Raw genomic sequence first — 22,381 nt, 5'->3', positions numbered from 1 at the left:
TTTGAAAAAAAAGTATTCGTTTGATAAAAAAATTAAAAACACTTTAAAGAGTAAAAAAAACCTAAAAATAGTCAAAACGCACTTTTAAATAAGTTTTTGTCAAAAACAGCTTTTTGACTTAAAAACTCTAGTTTTTAAACGCAATTTCAAACAGACTCTAAAGTGGGCACTTAAGTAGTGGTGGGCAAATACCCGCAAAACCAGCCATAGCCATTTTTTTCTCTAAAAAATCGGATCCGGGTTGGTTTTTTAGTTACCCGAACGGATCGGGTCGGATTGCAGGTTGTGTTATTTAAAAAACCCCGGGTACCCGACCCGCCATGCCCCGCCCCGCCCCGCGTTAATCTCCCTCAGTTTCTCTCACGCAGCCAGCCAGCCAGCCAGTCACGCCTCCTGCCTCCATCTCCCTCTCCCTCAGTTTCTCAAACTTTCTCTCAGATTCTCGAGTAACTCCAAACTCCGGCTTCTCACCGAATCAACCTCTCTCTCTGTCTCAGCCATCGGCCTCAGGTAACAAAGTTTGATTTAGGTTTTCTTCCTGGGAAACCAAACGGACACCTAGGGTTTCACTCGAAGCTTCTCCCTGTGTAAAGTTTTGTTCTTATATCAATTAGATTGATGATCTAGAGTTTTAAGACAGAATCGGGCAATTTATACAAAATGTAATTTAACTTGTTCTTGGATTCTGGTTAGATGGATTGGCAAGGGCAAAAGCTAGCGGAGCAGCTGATGCAAATACTGCTATTGGCATTCGCGGTGGTGGCGTTCGCAACGGGATATATATTAGGATCGTTCCAGATGATGATCCTAATATTCGCTGGGGGTTTGGTTCTGACCACATTGGTGACGGTCCCCAATTGGCCCTTCTTCAATCGCCACCCGCTCAATTGGTTGGACCCAAGCGAGGCCGAGAAGCATCCGAAGCCGCAGCAAGCCGTGCATTCCAAAAAGAAACCCGCCAAGAAGTAGGTCAGTTGGGCTGATGATCTTAGTATTGGCGTTTGCTAGGATTAAAAAGTCAATGTTCTTGTGATGTGCTTTTCTAAAATTGGATAATACAGTGTACTCGATTGCCCTTGAATTTTGAACCTTTAGACAATGGGTAGAAAGAATTTTCTTTTGGTTTTGATCGGTTTTGATACTGTTTTACTTTACTGATTTGCTAATTTCGAGAGTTTCGTCTCCATTCTTTTTGTTTTGTTTCTCTGGGTAAAAGAGGAAGTGAAGTTTTTGTGGCTTTTGCCTTCCACTTGGTCATAATTTTGAGAAAACTATAGATGTGCTCAATGTGATACATCTCTGTAAATAGATAAGCTATGGTTGATTACCTATTGAAGACTTGATTCCCATGGTAGTTAGAAATATGACTTGGGGTATCGGTTTTATGTTTTAAGATTTATACTGTTATACCCGTCAGGGTGCAGCCTACTGGTCAAAGGGCGGGCTTGCGCGACTGAGTTCGATTTTGCATTAGGAGTTTTCCTGTATTACATGATACACGGTTCTAGCGCGTGGGGTTTGGGGTTGTGTATCTGGGGAATAAACCCAAGGTAGGTCCGAAGGGCGTTGTCTTGGTGAGATTCCAAGTCATTTAGGGGGCAAAAAAAAAAAAAGATTTATACTGTTCTACTTATTTTTTGGTTTGGATGTTGCGGTTGGTTGTTTAGATTGTTGTTGAGATAAAGACTAGGTAGATTATTGATAGGGTGTCCAACTCACCAAATGGCTGTAGTTCGAGGGTGTGGAGGCTGAGGTTGTGGGGGTTAGATCTCCTGGTGTGGTGTGTTTAACTTACTGATCACAAAATTGATAGGTGTTTAACTCTCCAAAAGCAAATCTATCCCCAATCACTACAAAAATTCCTTAATTTTGTGACATGTGAACAGTGAGTCATTAAAGAAAACGTTACTAAAATGCGTCTTTAGTGACGTGTGAATAGTGTTTAGTGATGTGTGCACACGCCACTACTTGCATGTGAATAGTGATGTGTGAACAGTAATACGTCAAGAGAAATGATTAATTTTGCTTTCATTTCAGATAAAAAGTAAAAAAGAAAAGTTGTAGCTATTAACTTTTCTAACAATGTGAACAAAAGTTGGTGATTCAGTAACAAGGTAAAGGCTCAAGTATATTTTATCTTCTGCCCAATATACGCAAAGGTTGAGCCTGCATATAACTAGTGAGTGATCCAATTATATCTTTATTCCCACACTACATATAACTAGTGGGTTACAGGAATAGTCTACATAGACAAGTGTTCTTTATGCATTGTGAAAATCTCTACTTCTTGCATGCTAAAAATATATGTACTTCAGCTTGGAGAAAAACTGTCCAAAATCTATTTGCATGCTGCTTTACCCTTTCGAAATCTTGAGACGGGGATGTCTCTACTAGTGAAAAAGAGGCCAAAGAACTCGATTTTTTTTTTTCTTTTTCTCTTTATTTATTTATTTAGAATATATATATATTTGAACATGACCTTAAATGCAATATTTTTATCCCAACTGAAGCATTGGTGCACTGGGTTCCATTTAACCCAAACCCCAATAGGCCAGTATAAGTAGTTTCTGAACCGTGCCCATTATGCTCTTTCTCACTCGAACATCACATTTTCTTCTCATCACATTCTCGACGGGCTATTAGCTCAATGGTAGAGCGCCCCTGATAATTGGGTCGTTGGGTCAAGTACATCTCTCTCTCTGATTGCAAAAGATTAGGGAATTTGTTTTGGGTCTCTTTTCTAGTCCCGATCCCGAATTCCAATAGCACATAATCTGATGATATTTCTGAGTAATTGGACTTTTGACATACTGTTTGGTTGATTAGAAATCGAAGGAAAATTGCAACAAAAAGTGAGATTGTCTCACCATATATATCCCATTTTTGGGTTCTGTTGAACTGAAAAAACAACTTAATTCGAAGTCTTCAGCTATTGAATCGACTTAACGGGAGCTTTAAGCTTCTAGGTTACCCTGGTAGAATGTAAATGGCTTCAATTTTCTTTTCCCGCTCTCTTCTTGGGAAACCAAACGGACACCTAGGGTTTCACTCCAAGCTTCTCCTTGCGTAAAGTTTTGTTCTTATATCAATTAGATTGATGATCTAGAGTTTTAAGACAGAATCTGGCAATTTATACAAAATATAATTTAACTTGTTCGCAACAAATGTCATTCACAGTGGTGGCGTTCGCAACAAATGTCTCACGCAACATAGAAATAAACCATGGAGTAAGTCCTTATGAAAGTCTCAAAAAATGACTTCATAAATCAAAGTATGCTGATGATACAATAGTTTAATTTATACTTTACAAAATTAAGAACATCTTCAAAATCTTTTTCTTCATCTATATTCTACATTTTCAAGAAAAAACAAACTTTTAATTGGATGAATTTCTTCACCTATTTAACCTTAGCATCGAGTTATCCTAAATGAAAATGGTCATAATTATTAGATGAAAAAAAATGGTCATAATGATAGTGTCAATCATTATGTCCTTTTCCAATTGAACAATCGTTAGAAATTACTTACATAAGTCTGAGTAGTATTAACCATATTAAAAATTCTTTAATACCCTGGTGAAGCTAAATCGGGCTACGACTTAATTGATCTTGAGGGAGCACTTGTAGTTCCTACCGTTTAGACCTCTCTAACGCAATTTCCCCTCTATCCTTCTTGCCCTTTTAATTAGGAAAATTTAAAATAAAATAATTGAGTAATCGCCATATCTATGCGTCGATCTTTGGCAGAAGAAAAAATTTGGAGTCACTCTAGTGGTAAAATTACTAAAATCCAACCAGCAAGGACAAGGTGAAAATTTCTGGCTTTCGCTTGAGCCTGAAATGCTTGATTTTTATCAAAGCAACATAAAATAATAATAATAATAATAATGATGATGATGATAGAAGGCTTCAGAAAATGAAGATAGAGCAGGGAAGCAAAAAAATCAAAGCTTTTATTGCTCAATAATTGTCATCAGAATATACATGGTGTAGGTGGTTTAAAAAGAATTGAAACCAATTTTCTGTGCTATTAAAAGGGCCAACCCTAGCCAGCCCCTCTTTTCTCTTTCCTGATAAATCCCTATCACCCTTTGAAAATATTTAGCCTGCGTTGTTAGAATCTGAAAAATTCATGAATTTCTGGCATCTTTGAGAGAGGAGCCAAAGTCTTGAAGAAGACTTTAAGCCTGCACTTTTCTAAGGTTCCTCAGCAGTTGCTATGCATGGGATTGATGGGTCCACCATATCTTTCTCCCCCTTGGCATCTTCAGATTTGACAGATAAACCTTTCTCTCCATCTAATTCACAATAAAAAACGCCTTTTCCTGAATTTTCAGACTGTTTGAGCTCAGTATTATAATTTGCTTTATCTTCTTCTCTACCAAACCCCAAGATAAGAGTTGCATCGCTCAGCTTCGCCGCTGTTAATTTTTCATCAGCTGGCATTGAAGAAACCGGTACTCGGTCACCAATTAGGTCAGCGACTCTCACCTTATCAATCAAACCAATGACTTAAATAAGTAAATGTTATGCCACTCATAAATGCTAAGAAAATAAAATGTGTAGCATAGAAACAATTGCAAAGCAATACAGTAATTTCTATAGTTAAAGCAGGGAACAGCTAGCAGTATGCAATTACAACAAACTTTACTCATGAACTGAAAAAGTTGGGAGCAAGTGAAATTCAAAACTTTTGCACAACTTTAAGATATCTCTTCACGCCAATGCTAACCATCTAGATTCTCATATCCACATGATAGCCAAATTAGACATATCAAGGAAAGAGTATATTATCTGAACAAAAGGTAAAAACATAGAGAAATGATATTTAATAAACTTTCATATGACTGTGATACGACTATGACGATGTGGCAATGAATATCAGTCATTGATTTTTATTTTTACAAGCCCTTGTTGATTCAAAGGTTGATTTTCACTACCACACCATCATAACTGTATGGTAGTCGTATGAGAGTCTATTAAATAGCATTACTCAATATATATATATATATATATATATATATATATATTTCAAGTGGACAAAAGAAAATTTGAGAAGAGTCGAAGGATACAATATTCGAAACCAGGTTTGGAACGCAAATACTAGAATAATTGGATGTATATTCAACGCAGATCATTTCCTTGTATTGGAAATTATTAGCACACTGACCACTTCAGTGTTCAATGGGACAAATTGTTCGATCTCCTATCAAATGTAAGTACCTGTAATGGCTTCATAATATCAAGTTCTCGATCTTCAGTTTTGTTGAGTGCGTCTTTAGCTTGTAGCTCCATGGAGTCACGAACAAGCTGGCTGAGAAAGTTCACATCATCAGACATGACACCAAGCCCTTTCAAAAGTTTAGAGCCCAGCTGTAAACTTGTCTGCATGAATAAAGTGAAAACTTTAGCCAGAACGTCCAGGGCATACTAATGATTTTTCAATATTTTTATCTAGAATATTGAGAGTCCAAGAATATTGGGAGAACTTTTGGGTTATATAAGTCCAAAAATAACAAAAGAGAAAATAAGACTCCATCTGTTAATACCTCTGCACTTTCCAAAATAGTGTCTGTTGCACCTGCTTTCTTCAAATCCAAGAGATGCATGAGGTCCTGAGCTCGGGCATAAATTGGGATCTGATGGATTGAATTTTTATCAAGAATCAAACTAGCAAAAATAAGACCATAAAGAAAATACTAAAATTGAAGTAATAATATTAATAAATATTCTATGTAATATTTATTAATAAGAGAGAGAGAGAGAGAGAGAGAGAGAGAGCATTACTGCAGGGAAAGCAAGTCGAAGCCTTTGAACAGCTTCAATTGTTCTGCTCTTCGCTGTGTACATAACCATGACAGCTTTTGGAGAAGAGATACCAGCAGACTGCAAAACTTCTGGACGTGATCCATCCCCATAAAGAATTGGAAAGCCAAGTTTTCTAGAAGCCTGTTGATTTGTTTTACAAAAAAACTATCATTACTTTGCACAATCTCTTATTTAACATAAAATAAAGAGGAATTATGTAGAATCGATACTACAAAATTACAACATAAGGACTTTTACTATTAGTATACTTCCTACACTATTGGGCATTCTCCTCCTATTAATGAAATCATTATTACTTATAAAAATAATATTTGAAATCAGAATTAATACTATTTGTGTGTAAAAAATAAAAAATAAAAACTTGATAAGAAGTAGGGATTTCAAATTGAAATCAACAAGATCATCTTTACATAAGACAAAAGGACCGCAGGAAAAACTATATTTAAACTTAAAAAAATAAAATAAAATAAAATAAAAAACGCCCATTTCAAAATACCCAAAATTCTCCAATAGGATGGGTTGAAAGACAGAGAGTTCTTAACTCTAATTTTCTGCATTATTAGAAACAAAACAAAAGGAAGAATGCATTACCATTTTTCAGTTTAATGTGGACATGTGATGTGGTTAGGCCATGGTTGCCCTCACATCAGGCTGAAAATCCCTTTAGAAAGTTTATTTAGTCTAAATAGAGTTTTTCCAATTAAAATTGGCATTTATCGCCACCCTTTAGCTCTCCATAAGTTGCATTTACAAACTCTTGCTTCATTGACATTCAAACCTCTAACCTAAGCCACTGAATGTGCATAGTTTGCAAGGGTTGACTCATTATCAAAAATAGGAGGCCTAGATCAGCAGATATCTAATTTTCTGAAACTTTAAGTACATTAAAATTGTTTTCCTTGGACTAATAAAATCATTCGGTTGAGTCAAATTAACAAATGCGTCTTTTAAATCTGACAGATCACACTCACCTTCACTATAGAAAGATCAAGATCAAAAGCAACATAATTCAGTCCCAAAGCATTGCCATCTATTCCAGAAGCCAACGGCGTGGACAAGAAATTGGCAAGGACCTGCATATCATTTTTTTAGGAAGAAGAAGAAAAGAACAAGACAATTGACCTTGAGATTATGAGCTATGGCTCAGTCAAAATTACAGTTCTTACTATATAATCGTTACTTTACCTGACCCATTTGCCCAAACCCAAGTATGACCACAGGCTCACTAGCATCAAAGTTTCCCATCTCAGCAGCTTTCTGTGAAATTTCATATTTCAATTTAAGCCTACCAAATTGTTACTGAAGAAATGGGAGTATATTGAATCTGTAGAATCATCTACTTAACAGAAATGGCATCTTGTATTATATATTGCACATTTATTTATAGTAAGGTCAAAGGGGCTAGAACTCAATGATAGTTAGTCATCGAATGATTTTAATTATTTGATAACTGTGTTTTGCAACTTTCACTAATTGTTACCGTTACTCGTTTACATCAAAAGAAAAACAAGTGAATAGTGTGAATAGTAGAATTAGGAAAATGCACAAGAATGAAAACAGTTCAGACCTTGAAATATCTAGATCAGATGCATGTATGGCATCGAAGTTACATTCTCTTTTACTTATCAGATGAAAACTTAATCCAACTAAATCAGTGCCAACCATGACTGCTATATTCAATTTATGATATCCAATTTCTGACAAAGAAACTTAAGGTAGGACATACATCGTCTACATCAAACTTGCGCTCAATAAATGCAGCAGCTCTCTTTCCAGCTTCATTGAGAAATGGGGTTAATGCCATTGACAAGACAACAACAATTATGAGCAGCTTGTTAAGCTCAAGTGGTAGCACACCGAGCCTGTTTTGAAGAAGGCAGAAAATTCTATAAGCAAAAAGAAACCTGGAATGGCGACTATGAGTATAGTGGTAAATTGAACTAACTTACGACTCACCTGTTTGCAAGAGAAAAAACTACAAATCCAAACTCGCCTCCTTGAGATAGAAGTAACCCTATTCTTACACTTTCTTGGATAGTCAATCCAACACGAGGACCTATTGCTGTTATGATCAGTGTCTTGATGGTGATCAAACCTGCCAAGAGTGAAAGTACATTTGGCCATTCTCGGAAAAGGAGCTGCATAGAAGAGAAAATTGACGTGTATAAAAAAAATTAAGGCTAGACTTATTAGCAAACTAAAAAAGAACCAGCGCAGTGTGCGGAACCCTAATAGATTTTGGATTTTTTTTTTTTTTTTTTTTTTTTTTAAATCTCAAAATAAATGAACACAAGAGAGACTCAAATTTGTTATTCCCAAATTATCCTCGCTCTCCTTTAGGTATATTTTAATGACAAATATTAAAACAAGAGTGATTAAAACTCAAGAGTTAATCATTGAGGTAAGGCAGGCATCACAACATGGTAAAAGTAAAACAAAAAAAGTCTATAAGTGGGAAAAAAAACATTGAGAGAATGTCATTTTCCTAGTTACATGTGTCAAATAAATTATCTGGTATATTCTATGTGTACTTGGGTTGTGCCTCTCTGCACTTCTAATAAAACTTGAATTACTTAAAAAAATTATTTGAGTTACTTCAAATAAACTCTTCCCATGTCCATTTTATCAAATTATCCACTATAAAAATGAATCTCATAAATGATTGTAGTATGAATAAAAATACACCCAAATCTAGGTCCGAGTGAACTATATTTGAGAGAACCTTTACTTCACTAGAGCCTTATATCATGTGTTACAAAAACCTTATGCATTTGTCCTTATCAGTTCTCATCATACTAATTTGCCAGTCAGATACACTAAAACTGTGACATATATAAGATCTAAGGAACAATGCATGATATTAAATATTTCTTGTACCTGTATATCAATGGTTGCCCCTGTAGTGACAAAAAACAAACCAAGAAGCAATCCTCTAAATGGCCTTATATCAGCTTCAATCTGTGTCCGGAAATTTGTTTCAGCTAATAGTGCCCCAGCCAAAAATGCTCCAAGCTGCAACTTGATCAAACTTCATTAGAATGGAAAATAATGATAATAATAATTTTAAAAAAAAAATCCAAACTCAACCATTATCCATGCATAGAAAAGATAACAGACCGTATCACTGAAGCCCAACTTCTGAGTGAGAAGTGAAGTCCCAGCAACTGTCAGAAGGCAGAGAGCAACAAAAGCCTCTGAGCTTCTCGCTTCTGCAACAACCTAGTTTGACAAACTAAATTAGCACATAAAAAATGCAAATGTTTGGGACCTTATTAAATAAACAGGACTGCATACCTCAAAAACTCGCCTAAGAAGGTACTTTCCTGCAAGAGAAAGCAGACCCAGTCCACCTAAAGCCTTTAAACTTTCTTGGGCAAGCATTGGCCAAATACTTTCCTCTACCAGGTTCTGCAAATAAAAAATGGAGAAATGCAGGAACATGCAGGGTCAATGAATGAGTTGTATGCGAGAAAACAAAATATTAGAGAATAAAGGAAAAGCATACATACAATACAATAAAAGGTAATTAGGGATGTGACTGTAAATATGATGAAAAACAAGTCATCAACACAGATCACTTATCAGCTTTGATCTGCTATAAGATTTAGGAACTTTCCGAATAAAATAAAATAAAATACTATAGATTAAGAATTGGGATAGATTGCCTCCAACACATGGAATCATTGGTGACAAATTGTGCAGCAACTACCAAGTTCCACCTCTAGGTTAGCCAAAAAAAAAAAACCACAAACATTATTGTAGACAAGTTACAAAATCGATTCCCCACATAAGCTTGAGAAAATAGGAATCTAAGTTAGTGTCTTGTCATCTGAGCACAACACTCAGTCACACGCTTATCAGCTAGAAAAATGGAAACCAAAGTTTACAACTTAAAATGAAGCAACCATAGGCTAAATGCAATGTCTACTCTTCTTTCAAATTTGAGACTTCTGTAAAAAAAAAGTAAATCGAAATGCTTAATTGAGGTATCCATTAGATATCCACAGTGCCTTTTCACACAAATTGATTTGTTCACAAGGGGCCAAAAAAAGAAGAAAGAAACAATATTAAAGGCTTTATCACAAGAGTGAGATGACGGCAGAATAAATTCCATTCATCACAATGCATGTCTTATAAATAAGAGAGTTACACCATTTGATTAGGTTAATTCAGAATTATCATTAAACAATTTGCACTACATAAACCCTCTTCTAGTAAGTATCAAGAGCTTCTTCAATAAAATAAATCCCCAATCATTACAGACTAGTACATTTGTTAAAATATTAATTAAATAATTAAACTCACATTTCATATTAACTTAAGATTTTAAGATAACTAGCTATTTAAGGTGATATCGGAGCAATGGACATGAGTTCGAAATATGACTTTGTAATTCACCTCCCATTTTAGCTAAACATGTCACATGTAGGGTCTCACATATTGACGGAGAGTTTAGGCCCACCTTCCCTTTTAGCTTAAGGATAACTGGTGATTTGACAGCATTTTGCCGACAGCAATTTTGTTCATTGAAATGACATTTCTGAACAGATCTAGGATCAAAAAGCAAAACTACTAAAATTCAAATTTTTTCAGTTGGGTTTTGATAGTGGTATTTAGGATTTCTTTCAGTCGCACTTTTTTTTTTTTTTCTTTTATTTTGCAGAAAGATATCTCACTATATATTGTAGGAGGTCACAAAAAGTTCTCTCTGTCTTAAAGAGAATCACCTCATAACCATATGATTACTGACTACTAGCTGATCTATAGAGTAGGCTGCATCATCTCAAACAGTAAAACTCTACCATCAATGAACACAAGAAAATTGTATTTATGAAATTAAAAAGCTCATGTAAGATCCAATCTACCTGGCTCTCTAGAACCGGAAGTATGACCAAGAGAGGGACAACAGCTATGTCCTGCAAATATCAACCAGTGGGGATTCCAAAAGTTATTGATACCATACTGTGATGTCTACTTTGCAAAGACGATCCTAGCAAAATCAGAAGGGGAAGTAAAAGGAACTAAAATAGCACAATTAATTACATATTCAATTAACAATAAAACGTAAGCCCAAGCATGAGCCTCAAGGAGAACCTGTAATAGAAGTATCCCCAAAGTTGCTGAGCCAAATCTTGTTGGGAGCTCACCTTTCTCTGCAAGAAGCTATATACTATGCTATGTAAGATCAAAAATGCTTTTTTCAGTATCATTAGCTGTATTACATATTTAATCAATAGAAAATACATCAACACATATTCACTACACCAAACAAAGGAGAGAATTATTTTTTCGGTTCTTCTTGAAATTTCTTTAAGGAATTTAACATTAAGACCTAGATACACTTCGTAAAAAATAAAAACATGAAACAAGAAGAATAAGGAGGAGAGAAAAAAAAAATGAGGAGAGGATGAGGAAGAGGAAGAGAAGGAGAATCTAAGTCAATGCATATATGAAATAGAGAGTAAAGCAAATTTACTATACAAGTCACTACTAACTACTTCTATTCAGCCTGAGAGGTTGCATAGTCTCTCTTTTAGTTGATCTCCAAAGAAAGTCAAGTTGTAATATTTGATAGTCTCAGTAGTCGTCCTACCTGCTGAATTCCCAAACTTCTATCTCTTATCTTTGCTAAATCAAACTAGGGGACCACCAAAAAATGCTTTATGTGAAGAGTGTCCAATGTAAGGGTGTAAACTGCACACAATATCCATTGTCCCTTATTCACTAGTGGGATGGGAATGCCCCAAATTGTGTTGCGAATAAATGAGAAGAAATAAAGACTTAGTCCCAATACTTTCAATAATGACAGCCCAAAATACCATATGACCAACAGAAACTTGTTTTCCACTAATAAAAGGCCAAATCATTAACGGACAAGATCACAAGTATGAGCAATTGCTACGAATTTTTTTTTCTTTTTCTTTTTTTTTAAGCAAGAAATATACCAACCTACGACTACAAGATCAAGCCTGTCTGGAAAACCTTGTCTAGAACCATGGTACATTAACATAGTAGGTTTAAAAATGAGGAACAGATAAAAAAATTTGTCCAGCTGGATGCTGGCTTCAATCTGGAGTAGCATAAATATTTATACGAGAAATTATCAAGAAGCATATCATCACACTTCTACAACAGCCAATCTACTACCCCAAGCTTTCAAGACAACCAGGTCAATCAACATTTTAAACTTGGAAAGATCATTGAGATTCAAATCTACTTCTTAAACTCCTGAAATTATTTACAAAAGAAAAAAAAAAAAAAAAAAAAAACACAAAATAAAAGTGTGAATCACCTTATCAAACCTAGAATCAGTTGATAGACTTTATTATATCATCCTCTACCTCCGATTTCAAATTTCCATGTTTGGAGAAAAGTTTGCATGGTCAGCTTAAGAATAGAACTAGAGTAAAGGCCTATGTCCAAGATGTGAGGTTGCTTTGGTTAAAATTCTTCAGCAAGAACTAAGTTTCCAATTATGAGTTCCTAAGAATTCAAAAACAGCATAAAAAGCTAGTGAACAGTCCAGCTCGCAATCAAATCATAGCATAAGAAGAAGCAACTCAACATAATCGCTCCATTGGACACTCATTGTTATTTATGACAATTCAAATAAATTTGTACTCTTTTGGAACTTTGAATTTCAACACAGAATTTAAATAGAAACATTGCCACAATATGAACTCAAGTTTCTCTATTTGTATTAATAACAGGTATAATAATTACACAAGTAAGTTCAAAGTTCCAATACCAGCTAATGGGAACATACTATATATAAGTTCATTTCTAGACACTCAAAATAAGAATACCTGCAGAACAAAAGCTGAAGAAGACAGAGAGAGAGCAGCACCGATCACTACAGCCTCATCAACACTTCTGATGTTGACCTGCAACATACAGTTATACTAGATACTAATAAAGAAACTTTTTGTTTGGAGTACCACAGAACATATAGAGAATGGTCCTGTAACAAGGCTTTGGCCCAACTAGGTCGATATGTATATTTAGCAAACTCACATGATTGCTTGATCTATGCATGTAAATTCATGGACTTGAACCTAAATATGTTCTGTATATCAAATGTAATGACAGTAATGATATATAGCATCAAAAGAAAGTAAGAGAACTTGTAACCTAGATTTGACTTCCTAACACCACTTGATTTGATGCGAAATCAATTGATAAAACTTACGGATCTATATCTCTAGCAAATATAGGTTGGACCCTCACCAAAAAATGCCAGAATATTTTTATCCATCAAAAGAAAAAGAACCAGAATATCTCCATCCAAACAATAGTATCTCATCACAATAATACCAAATTTCAAAGAATCAAGCCAAAATACATCAAAATTATACAGAGTATATATGTCAAGTAGGTTTCATGTCAGTCTTTGAGGAACTGGAACCACTTCATGCATTTTAATGGAAAGGAAACAAAATTTACCTAAAGGGACAAATCATAAGACATAGGATAAAGGAAGCATTTAAGTGAATCTGCCTATCTATTTGTTCCTAGTATGCCAAGACAAAGCATGGCACAGAATTGGTCCAAAGGACTAGTGCACAAGTACTCATTGAGGAACAAAATTGGTGCTTTGAGTATCAAGCATTTTAGCAACAGAATTATTTACATTGATTATAGCATCTAGATCACAATATTTGATCCATTCTGTCTATATATCAAGAAACCAAAGCCCCCATTTGTGTGTCCACCCCAATTACCTCAACTAAGCCTTAAGAGGACAAGTGGTGGATCATTTTTAGATCCGAGATAAACTGACAAATGCAATTTATAACAAGCTGAGCAAATCATAGTGTTGTGAGAAATGTCTTGTATTCTTAGGGCTTATATTATGTGAAATCTGAGGGCCCAGCCCCCAAAGAGGAGTGGAGTTATGTTAACATTACTCGTGTGGCTACCATCTAAATTGTCATTAGTCAGCAGCAAGTATAACCCTTGTCTCTCTTTTTTCTACCTCATAGTGTGAGCTGTGGACTACCTCATGCTAAGAGAGCCATGTAAATTCTTGTGATCTAGTATGTAATTGATTTGTGTTATTTACTGTGAACGTGATTCATGGCAGAACACAATATGATGATTCCCTAGTTAATAGTCCATGTCATGAGATTCAAGTTCAAATAGTAAACAGGAGACAATAGGGGTAAAGAAAGGTGATCACATGCAATGTATTAAAGATGCCTAGAAAAAAGAGTTCTCACCAAATCAGGCCTCGAGTGAAAAAGAAATTCCAAAATTTTTGTTCCAATAGCCCCATTAGGAGGAAGTTCAAATGCTGTGAAAGCAAGAGTAGATAACACAACCTTCAAGAGCACAAATTAAATAAATAAATAAAATTAAAATTAAAAATTAAAAAATTAAAAAAAAAAAAATTGTTAAAAGAAAAAAGATAAGGTAATTAATAAAGACTTGCTATGCATTCAAGGAATTGTTACTCATGTTTTGCCACACAACTTCAAGAACAACCATAAAGAGTAAATGCAAGCAATACATGTAAAATCACAATAAATTCCTAAATTACTATATGGAAATAAAAGTACATATATGGAATGCACCATAACAAAGTTAAGGGTCCGTTTGGGATTGCGGTTTCAATAAGTGCGATTTTAAAAATTGCGTTTTTGAAATTGCTACTTTTTAAAATCGCAAAGGCGTTTGGTAAAACATGTTAAAAAGTACTTTTTTTTCAAATATTTGTTATACAAAATCGTGATTTTGGTTTAAATTCGCGCTTTTTCAAATAAGCACCCCCTAGCCTGCTTATAGAAATCAAGGATTTTTTTTCCTATTTTAGATTAAGTGTTTTTTAAATCACAATGTCAAACGCACATTTTGCGATATATTTTAAAAACGCAAATTATTCTTGCGAAATCGCAATCCCAAACACACCCTAAGTCAAGGGGATTCTCATTCCTAAGCAATAATTTACTAAATAAATTTCTAATGATATTTATATATAAATAATTCTATGAACTTTTTTTTTCTTTTTTTTTAAAGGAAATTCGTATCAGTCTCATTCATAGAAATTATTATGAGCATAAAACTCTTACAAGCAACCATAGCCAAAGCTACGAGGTTACAAGCGTCATAAATGACGTATTACATTTCATACCCAAAACCAATCCACTAACCCATGACTAATCTACATATTAAAAAATAGATCTGTGCCAAACAAACCCAAACTAATGCATAGGTAGTGTTTATTTCTCGGAACTGAGGGTAGACAAACCTCCAACCGAAACTCTTCCTCTTCGACCCGAAAGCCAGGATAACGTTCACATCCACAACCCAAAGGTCTGGACCATAGCAAATAACCCAGAGGGCATCATGCATGCAGATCGAGGGGGGAAAGAACCTTATTACAAGCAAAAAACAGAAAATAAAAGCGTACAGGGAAATAAAGGGACTAAAACAGAAATACAAAAAGAATAGAAAAAAGGGGCAAACAACAAATGGAAACCAACAGAACAGGAAAAAACCGGAGAATCACACTAAGCGGGAAACAGCAGGTGGAAGGAACCCATTCGCGTGCTGGCCGAAAACTGACGCGAAAGGTGGCGTTGGATCTCATCGCGGGGGGACACGAGGAAAGACCCGAGAGCGGACGGTGGGTGGCAGAGCGGGCGCGGAGGAGATCGGCGTCACACATAAAACAAACTGGGGGGAGTTTGAGTGAATCCCCCAAGAGTATCACCCACAAAGTGTGACAAACAGGTAAGGCAACAAAAACAACACACCAAAATACACGGCAAAAGACAGACATAAAGGAAAGGAAATAAAACAACCAAAAACAAAAAAAACAGCCGGAGAGAACCAAAATCAAACCACATCCCGAGAGACAGATTCAGTGCAAAAGGTGTGATGGGCACTGGCGGATCCGGGTAGCAAGGTGGTGGAGCATGCATCAAGGTGGACCAGGTGACAGTTGGTCGATTGGGCAAGACATGAACCAGAGCCACACCCGACCTAGCAATAGGCGCGGCGGATGGAGAAGGGCGGAGGATCGGCCTCCAAAAAACCCTAAAATCATAAAAGGGGCGGAGAGAGAGGGATAGGAAGAAAATGCCCAAAGAGCAAAGGACATCAAGTAAATAGGCTAGCTCTAGGGCGGGGGGAGAAGAGGATGAGGGGGAGGAGGGGGAGAACAGTGGTTCTCCCCCTTCGACAGCGCTCTCCCCCTCTGTGAGAGATGAAACCCTAGCAAAGAGCGCCTTGAGATCTTATGAGAGTTTTTGTGGGTGAAGTAAATTCTATGAACTAAAACAATATTTACATAAATAATTCTATGAACCAAATCAAGTCATCTTTAATGGGATTTTGGACCCAATGCAAAAGGAAAAGAATATAACTAAGGATGAAAACTAATTATTTTTTCCATGAAAGTAGCTAATGAGAGTAACCAGGAAGCTGGATAGTTACGTCCCCACAAACATAGGAAATACAACTGAGCAAAATTTGATTACAGACCTTGGAATCTAGATATCAGGGTCAGAAACTACCATTCTAATTGGTTTGGTAACATAATCAATTCTAAAAGTGGATTGTCCTACCCAGCCAACCATTATTGGAAATATCCATCTGTCCAGTGTTGGACTTGAGAGAATTTTGGGTTGGTATTTTTTTTTTATATGAATAATTTTGGGTTGGCATTGATTAGGAAACTTATTTAATTCTTGATCAGATTTTATTCTCATTTTATAATCATTATTCTCATATTCTATTTCATTACTGCTGTAATCTGCACTAACTATATTATCAGAATAATTGGTATTAGTTCTTGTATTTAAGACATGTAGATACCGTATGGTTGTATAATCCAAGAACAATACAAGCTTTCTCCTTCCATCTTTGTTTTTACTTCTTTCTATTTTCTTCAACTTGGTATCAAAGCAATAGAATCCCAAGAGGAATTTTTTTTTTTTTTCTGGAGTCGTACAGATGTAGATCTCAGCATAGGGGAAGCAGCCAAGGGTTTTGATTGAAACCAGCTAGGCGGCTCACCCACCATTGTTAAAGGCTGTTAGAGGCTGTTTTTGTTGGTAGAGGTGTTCTGGTTAGAGCTCAACCAGAGGTGGAAACAACATGCCATACAACAAGGAGGCAAACAACAAGTAAGGTCTGAACGACATGCCATTTTTCATCTCCAAAAAAAAAAGAAAGAAAGAAAGAAGAAAACGATGCTGCATTATTTACGTTGTTGTTTCTAATGTTTATTCCAGACCTTTGATATCTTGTTGAGTTCAATTGTTTTGTATTGGAGCTATTTGGTTGGATGTCTATTTAAAAATATCAGAGACAATTCAAACCCTAAGATATCACAAAAAGGGGTAAAGAGTCAGGTGACCTCCCATAGTGAAAATCCAACCTCCAAATCACAACAGTGAAATTGGATGGAAACAATTATCTTGCTTGGTCGCAACCACTCTTTTATACATTAAGAGGAGAGGAAAAATGGGATACCTACATGCTAAAATTCAGGAACCAAAGTTAGATTATCCTGCTTATGATAAATGGGAAGCAAAAAACCTCCACTATTATGTCGTGGCTGTTACACTCAATGAAACCAGACATTAACCAGGAATACTTGGTTCTCAATACTTCGAAAGAAACTTGAGATGCAGCGGCTGAAATTTATTCCAAAATAGGCAACTGTAGCAACCTACTTGCATCAACTTCGTGCATTATGGCCAGAACTAGATCACTGTCAAAACTTTCTGACTGCATGTGCAGCCGATGCTGTAAAATTTCATAAAAATTTGTAGAAAATGGTCGGATCTATGAATTTCTTGCAACTTGGAATTCCGAGTATGATCGTTCAAGTCCAAATCTTGGGAAATGAGCTTCTCCCATATCTTCGAGATGTGTTTGCCTATATCCAAAATGAGGAGAGCCATCGAAGTGCCATGCTCCATTATTCCTCCTAACAGCGATTGGCCTTGGTGACTACATCCCAACATAATGGAAAAAAGGGATACTAGGAGTCATGATGGAGGAAAAACAACAAATGCTACCCCTGATGAGAAGGATAAACTACTTTTTGATACTCAAGAGACCTGTTGGCAACTTCATGGCCAGCCTACTTGAGGTAGAGGAGGTCATTCTGGGGGTGGTACCCAGCCTCGGGCTAATCATACTTCAACAGTTGATCCAACTTCTACACCAAACTCTTCCACTTCTGCCACCAGGACTATATCATCCAATCAAAGCGAGTTTTTGACCAAGCTAGAGAAAACTTAAGTTTAGACATTATCAAAAGGATATATTTATCTCTACAAACAAAACCCAGCATCGACCAGAATTTTTGACACCCCATTCATCTCACAAATGCAAACACAATAAGGTTTCAGTATTTGTCAAGACCAACTCAATAAAACTCCCAGATTATGATCAAATCAAATTCTATGTATCACTAAACTTTAAGAAATTGTGCAAAACCAAAATTTCCTAATGCATATTTCAGAATTTAATAAGTCATAGCCTGAACTGTCATGTTGGAGTTTCAACAAGAATGCTCAATTACAGAAGAAATATATTTACCATCTGATTTACACGAATATACAACCCCTATGGACAGTAATATCTTATCTTTTGTCAACATCATACCTGAGTCAATCCCATGCCAAAGGCAAATTTTGCAAGAGCTTTTAGACGTGCAAATGAAAGCTCTAAACCCATCTCAAACAGCTGAAATTTTACATGTATTAGTCCAAAATTGATGATAACAATCTTAACAAGGTAGGCTGCACAAAATGTATCACAAGTGGACAGTGTGATTATTAATCAAATTCTATTATTTCATCTTCATTTTTTTTTTTTTTCTTTTTTTTTGTGGAGCAAAAAATCCCAAGCAAGTAATAAATATCCAAAAAAAAAATTATGCAAAGAAGACAAACATTCCTACTAAATACCTTCCAGATATCTTCCTGTTCGTATTAGCTCACAAAAATCAGCACATGAAACCAAAGAACTTCCATGCCCTAATTTTTTACATTACAGGTAGGTGCAAGCAATAATCTACTGATAAAAGGCATACTTTTAAGATAGAAATATTTTCAGAATCTAACAAGTATTCGACCTACATTTGCCAAAAATTAAAATAATTTCATATCACAGTTTGGAGCAAGAGCTGAACAATGTCAAATTCAGCATGCAAATTATTATAAATTTAAATGTCAGTCTCCATCTAGAAGAGGAATTAAATGGTTCATTCCCTGCCTTGAGATAAAGCAAGTTGCACGTTTAGATCCCAACTTTGAGGTATCAATAAAACACAGTTAACCGTATTGTAGAAAGGGCTATAGAATGATAAGCACTTCAGTATACAAGCACTGTCAGGAGATATGGGATGGACACATAATCGCAGACCATTAGTTTTGCTAATTGGTACAACCAGCATGCTTCAATGTATTGTAAATATTTTCTAAAGGTTATGAACATTTATTCTGTAATAATGACAATAATGATGATGATGATATCATCATCTTTATCATTAATAACAATAGCATTAGAAATGACAATGAAGGGGTGATAATAATTATCAGTTTCAACAGTATAACAGCAGCAATAGTGACAACCAAAGCGGATAAGTGATTAAGCTTACCAAAAACAGAATCCCCCATTCAGACAGAACTTTGACATCAGTAAGATTTCTGAACAAGCCAAGCTGATTGAGGATAATCCCCCCAAAGAAGAAACCAAGTATCTGCAAATGATTAGCACTAAAATTGTCAGCTGTGGAAATGAAATAATAAATTGATAAGGAGTATTGCACCTGTCTACTTCTACCATACTCTATTCAAATATGAAGCTTTGTCAAATAATTAGCAAAAAAATTGCCGTAGCAAGTATGCTGTACATTTGTAGCAGCTAATGTGTTTGTATTATTTTACATAACCATGTTCCAATAGAAGTGCAATATTAACTGATTAAGTAAAAATTAGAATAAATTTTTTTTTTTTTTTTTGATAATTAATGTGAATATTATTGAAAAACAGCAGAGGGGAGCAACCCTAGTGCAAAGATATATACAAGAGAAACCCCTACGGAATATACAAAGAGCACATATTCAAGAACTCTTCTATAGTAGGGACAACAATACGGTGGTGAGCCAACGTGAGCCAACAAAATTAGAATAAATATATACGGCGTGTCATTAAGAATGCAATCATTGACAAGCAAAAACAAAATTCATATAGACAGTATCAATCATGTTCATTTTGTTGTATAATTTAGTACCCATAGTCACAACGGTTATCTAGCGTATCATTAAGAATGAATCATTCATCTGCTTGAGCGGGTGTCTTTCGGTTCTTTGCAAATGCAAGTCTAAATCAACCATAGAGAATATATATACACATGTTTGTGCGTGTGTGTTTGAGAGAGAGAGAGAGAGAGTCAAAATGTAAAAGAAAAAGATGGAAGTGCCTATGTTATACTTACAGGGCTAGCTCTAATGATCTTAAAGGCTGGAACAACCAAGACAGTCACAGCTAAGAATGTCAACGTATCCAAACCTAAATCATTAATGACATCAATAGCACTGGCAACATCAAGTGCTGCATACACTCGTGATCTTTCCCAAGTAGCCAGTCTATTGTTAGAAAAACAGAATCCTCTCCAATTAGATACTGAGGAAAATAAAAAAGATGTGCCCTCAAAGAGATATCCTGAAACAAAAGAACTGTGACTCATCCTATAACTGACGGCATATGATGGCAGACACGCGTGCTGGTTTCGGGAATAAGGCATACGACTATATTGTCCACCAAGTCGTGAAATAGAATGAGAGGAGGGCCCAATAAGACTCTTTTGTTTGATAATGTCATATCCCTGCAAGTGACAGACAATTGAAATATATTAGTATTAAGAGCATGGTTTTAGCTTTAAGACTGCGAAACATCAGGTCAATGCACATACTGACAAAAATACACATTTAATAAACAAGCATGCACAAATATATCTTCTACTCAGATGGAGATACATGAATCATTAAAGAGTTAAATAGGCACCTAAATTTAGTATGTGAACATCATGATGTCATTGATGTGCCAATTACTCCAGAAAATTCCCAAAGACAAAACCGAATGCATGAGCATGCCAAGGAGCTAGGAGATATCTAATTTGATACTGTCCATTCAAAAAATTTAGCTTTAACTACAATCTAGAACTAGCCAACTTGTCAGACATATTGAATATCGATCTCTCTCCAATAACAAATTGCATATTAAATAGGATGACAAATTAATGCAACATTAGTTATCTAATTCTATTGTCAGGGAACTTAAGTTTCTGTGGAAAGTTCGGGGAATTTGGCAAATTAGACACCAGACAAAGCCAAAATAACATAGCTTGAAGAAGTGTGATGGATATTCAGCATTCTAACCACTTCACCCAATAATTTGCTACTTAGTTTGGGTATACAACATCTAACTTTTAAGATTAGTTAGGGATCCCAATTAAACTTGAGCAAAATTTTCAAATCCCATATGCTTGTTGGGCAATTGAAGAAGTAGTCAAGGTCCAAATGTCATTGACAGTCCACCAATGCACACACCTTGAACAATAATTCAGTATCAACTAATAAAAACGCACCAATTTGTATACCACCAAAAGGCTCAGATATCATCTCATCCAGAAAACTAAGCTCAAATAAACAAACATGTAGTTGAGCAATCGCGTTTCTTTTTCTAACCTTTTTCTTTTCTTTTTCTTGTGGGGTAAGTGGAGTGAACAAAGTCAACAACTTTAAATTCAATAAAACCTCCATGAAACAACAAACAACAAATTAAAGCACTGGTGAAGGAATATAACCTTAGAGCTTTGGCAAAAAGCAATGGACTCCAACATAGTGGTCAGACTCATGAGGCAAGAATTCCCAACTCGAAGAAGTTAAAGTGCATTTGCTTGTTTTACTTACAAACCCAGATACGGAAACTGCAAATATCTCAAAAGAAACAACGAAAGATTGAAGCTTTGGCTATATTTACACGGCCCCAGAAAGATTAACAGCCACCAAAACAAAAGGGTCAAATTTGAGGACGACAAGTGCACACGTTCAAACCCTGAGAGTTTGGAACTTTCATAGAGAGAGAGAGAGAGGGAGGAATTTCGTGGATTTTTATAAGACAGCGTCGTTTGTGTTTGTGGAGGAAATGGGTGTGCGGAAGCGATCGGGACATGAATTGGCTCCGGCTGATTTTTGAAGTTTTAGAAGCTAACGTAATGTCCACGTGGCGATTGGTATTATCTGAAAGGAGAATCGGATTTACCACGTGGGAATTGGTGGGGACATTTTATATTCCTTTTGTTGGTTTCCAATTTTTTTTTTTTTTTTTTAATAAATGAGTGGATGTTATTGACTATCTTGTATCTACATAATATTAGAATTTACATGCTCTTCGCATTTCTCAAGCTCATAACTTTAATTGGGAGCTCATAGGATGACAAAATTTCAACAAATTAAATACCAAAAAGATCAAGATTTATAAAAATCAATTATAATTGTTCTTATTCTAGTCAGAAGGTCAAAATTTTGA

General features: G+C 35.6%; 2 protein-coding genes across 3 annotated transcripts in view; one reads left to right on the top strand and one right to left on the bottom strand.

Moving 5' to 3' along the window:
• The window catches only part of LOC132177904 (uncharacterized), a 6,296-nt gene extending 5,313 nt beyond the window's left edge, over nucleotides 1-983 (top strand). The window contains exon 3 of the mRNA XM_059590382.1: nucleotides 694-983. Coding sequence (XP_059446365.1) covers nucleotides 694-983 — 290 coding nt within the window. The remainder of the gene's footprint in view (nucleotides 1-693) is intronic.
• Nucleotides 984-3,931: 2,948 nt separating this feature from the next.
• On the bottom strand, nucleotides 3,932-21,993 carry LOC132178656 (K(+) efflux antiporter 3, chloroplastic). Of its 2 annotated transcripts, XM_059591138.1 has the most exons (20): nucleotides 21,657-21,991; nucleotides 20,550-20,675; nucleotides 20,286-20,436; nucleotides 19,447-19,548; nucleotides 18,450-18,530; nucleotides 14,048-14,149; nucleotides 12,635-12,712; nucleotides 10,923-10,991; nucleotides 10,694-10,744; nucleotides 9,123-9,236; nucleotides 8,946-9,047; nucleotides 8,706-8,840; nucleotides 7,785-7,966; nucleotides 7,555-7,690; nucleotides 7,014-7,085; nucleotides 6,800-6,901; nucleotides 5,787-5,948; nucleotides 5,549-5,638; nucleotides 5,223-5,384; nucleotides 3,932-4,490 (listed from the first exon to the last, which is right to left on the bottom strand). In XM_059591138.1, the coding sequence occupies exons 2-20, from the start codon at nucleotides 20,669-20,671 to the stop codon at nucleotides 4,197-4,199; spliced, it is 2,307 nt and encodes a 768-aa protein (XP_059447121.1). In that variant the 5' UTR covers nucleotides 20,672-20,675; nucleotides 21,657-21,991; the 3' UTR covers nucleotides 3,932-4,196. The 2 variants fall into 2 exon arrangements, with proteins under 2 accessions (XP_059447121.1, XP_059447120.1); XM_059591137.1 differs by having other exon boundaries at nucleotides 20,286-20,675; nucleotides 21,657-21,993.
• Nucleotides 21,994-22,381: the final 388 nt, after the last annotated feature.

Source organism: Corylus avellana, chromosome ca4 (assembly GCF_901000735.1).
Source record: "Corylus avellana chromosome ca4, CavTom2PMs-1.0".
NCBI lineage: Eukaryota > Viridiplantae > Streptophyta > Magnoliopsida > Fagales > Betulaceae > Corylus > Corylus avellana.
Note: the sequence above shows the minus strand (reverse complement) of the source record. Positions and strands in the feature narration are given on the sequence as shown.

What these genes read in the sequence shown, in the direction of transcription:
- LOC132178656 (XM_059591137.1), bottom strand. Translation starts at nt 21,707, where the DNA reads ATGAGTCTGACCACTATGTTGGAGTCCATTGCTTTTTGCCAAAGCTCT. An exon ending in TTCCGGTTCTAGAGAGCCAG is followed by an intron (nt 9,237 to 10,693) that starts GTAGATTGGATC and finishes TTTTATTTGCAG; the next exon opens with AACCTGGTAGAGGAAAGTAT. An exon ending in GGGCAACCATTGATATACAG is followed by an intron (nt 7,967 to 8,705) that starts GTACAAGAAATA and finishes TCTTCTATGCAG; the next exon opens with CTCCTTTTCCGAGAATGGCC.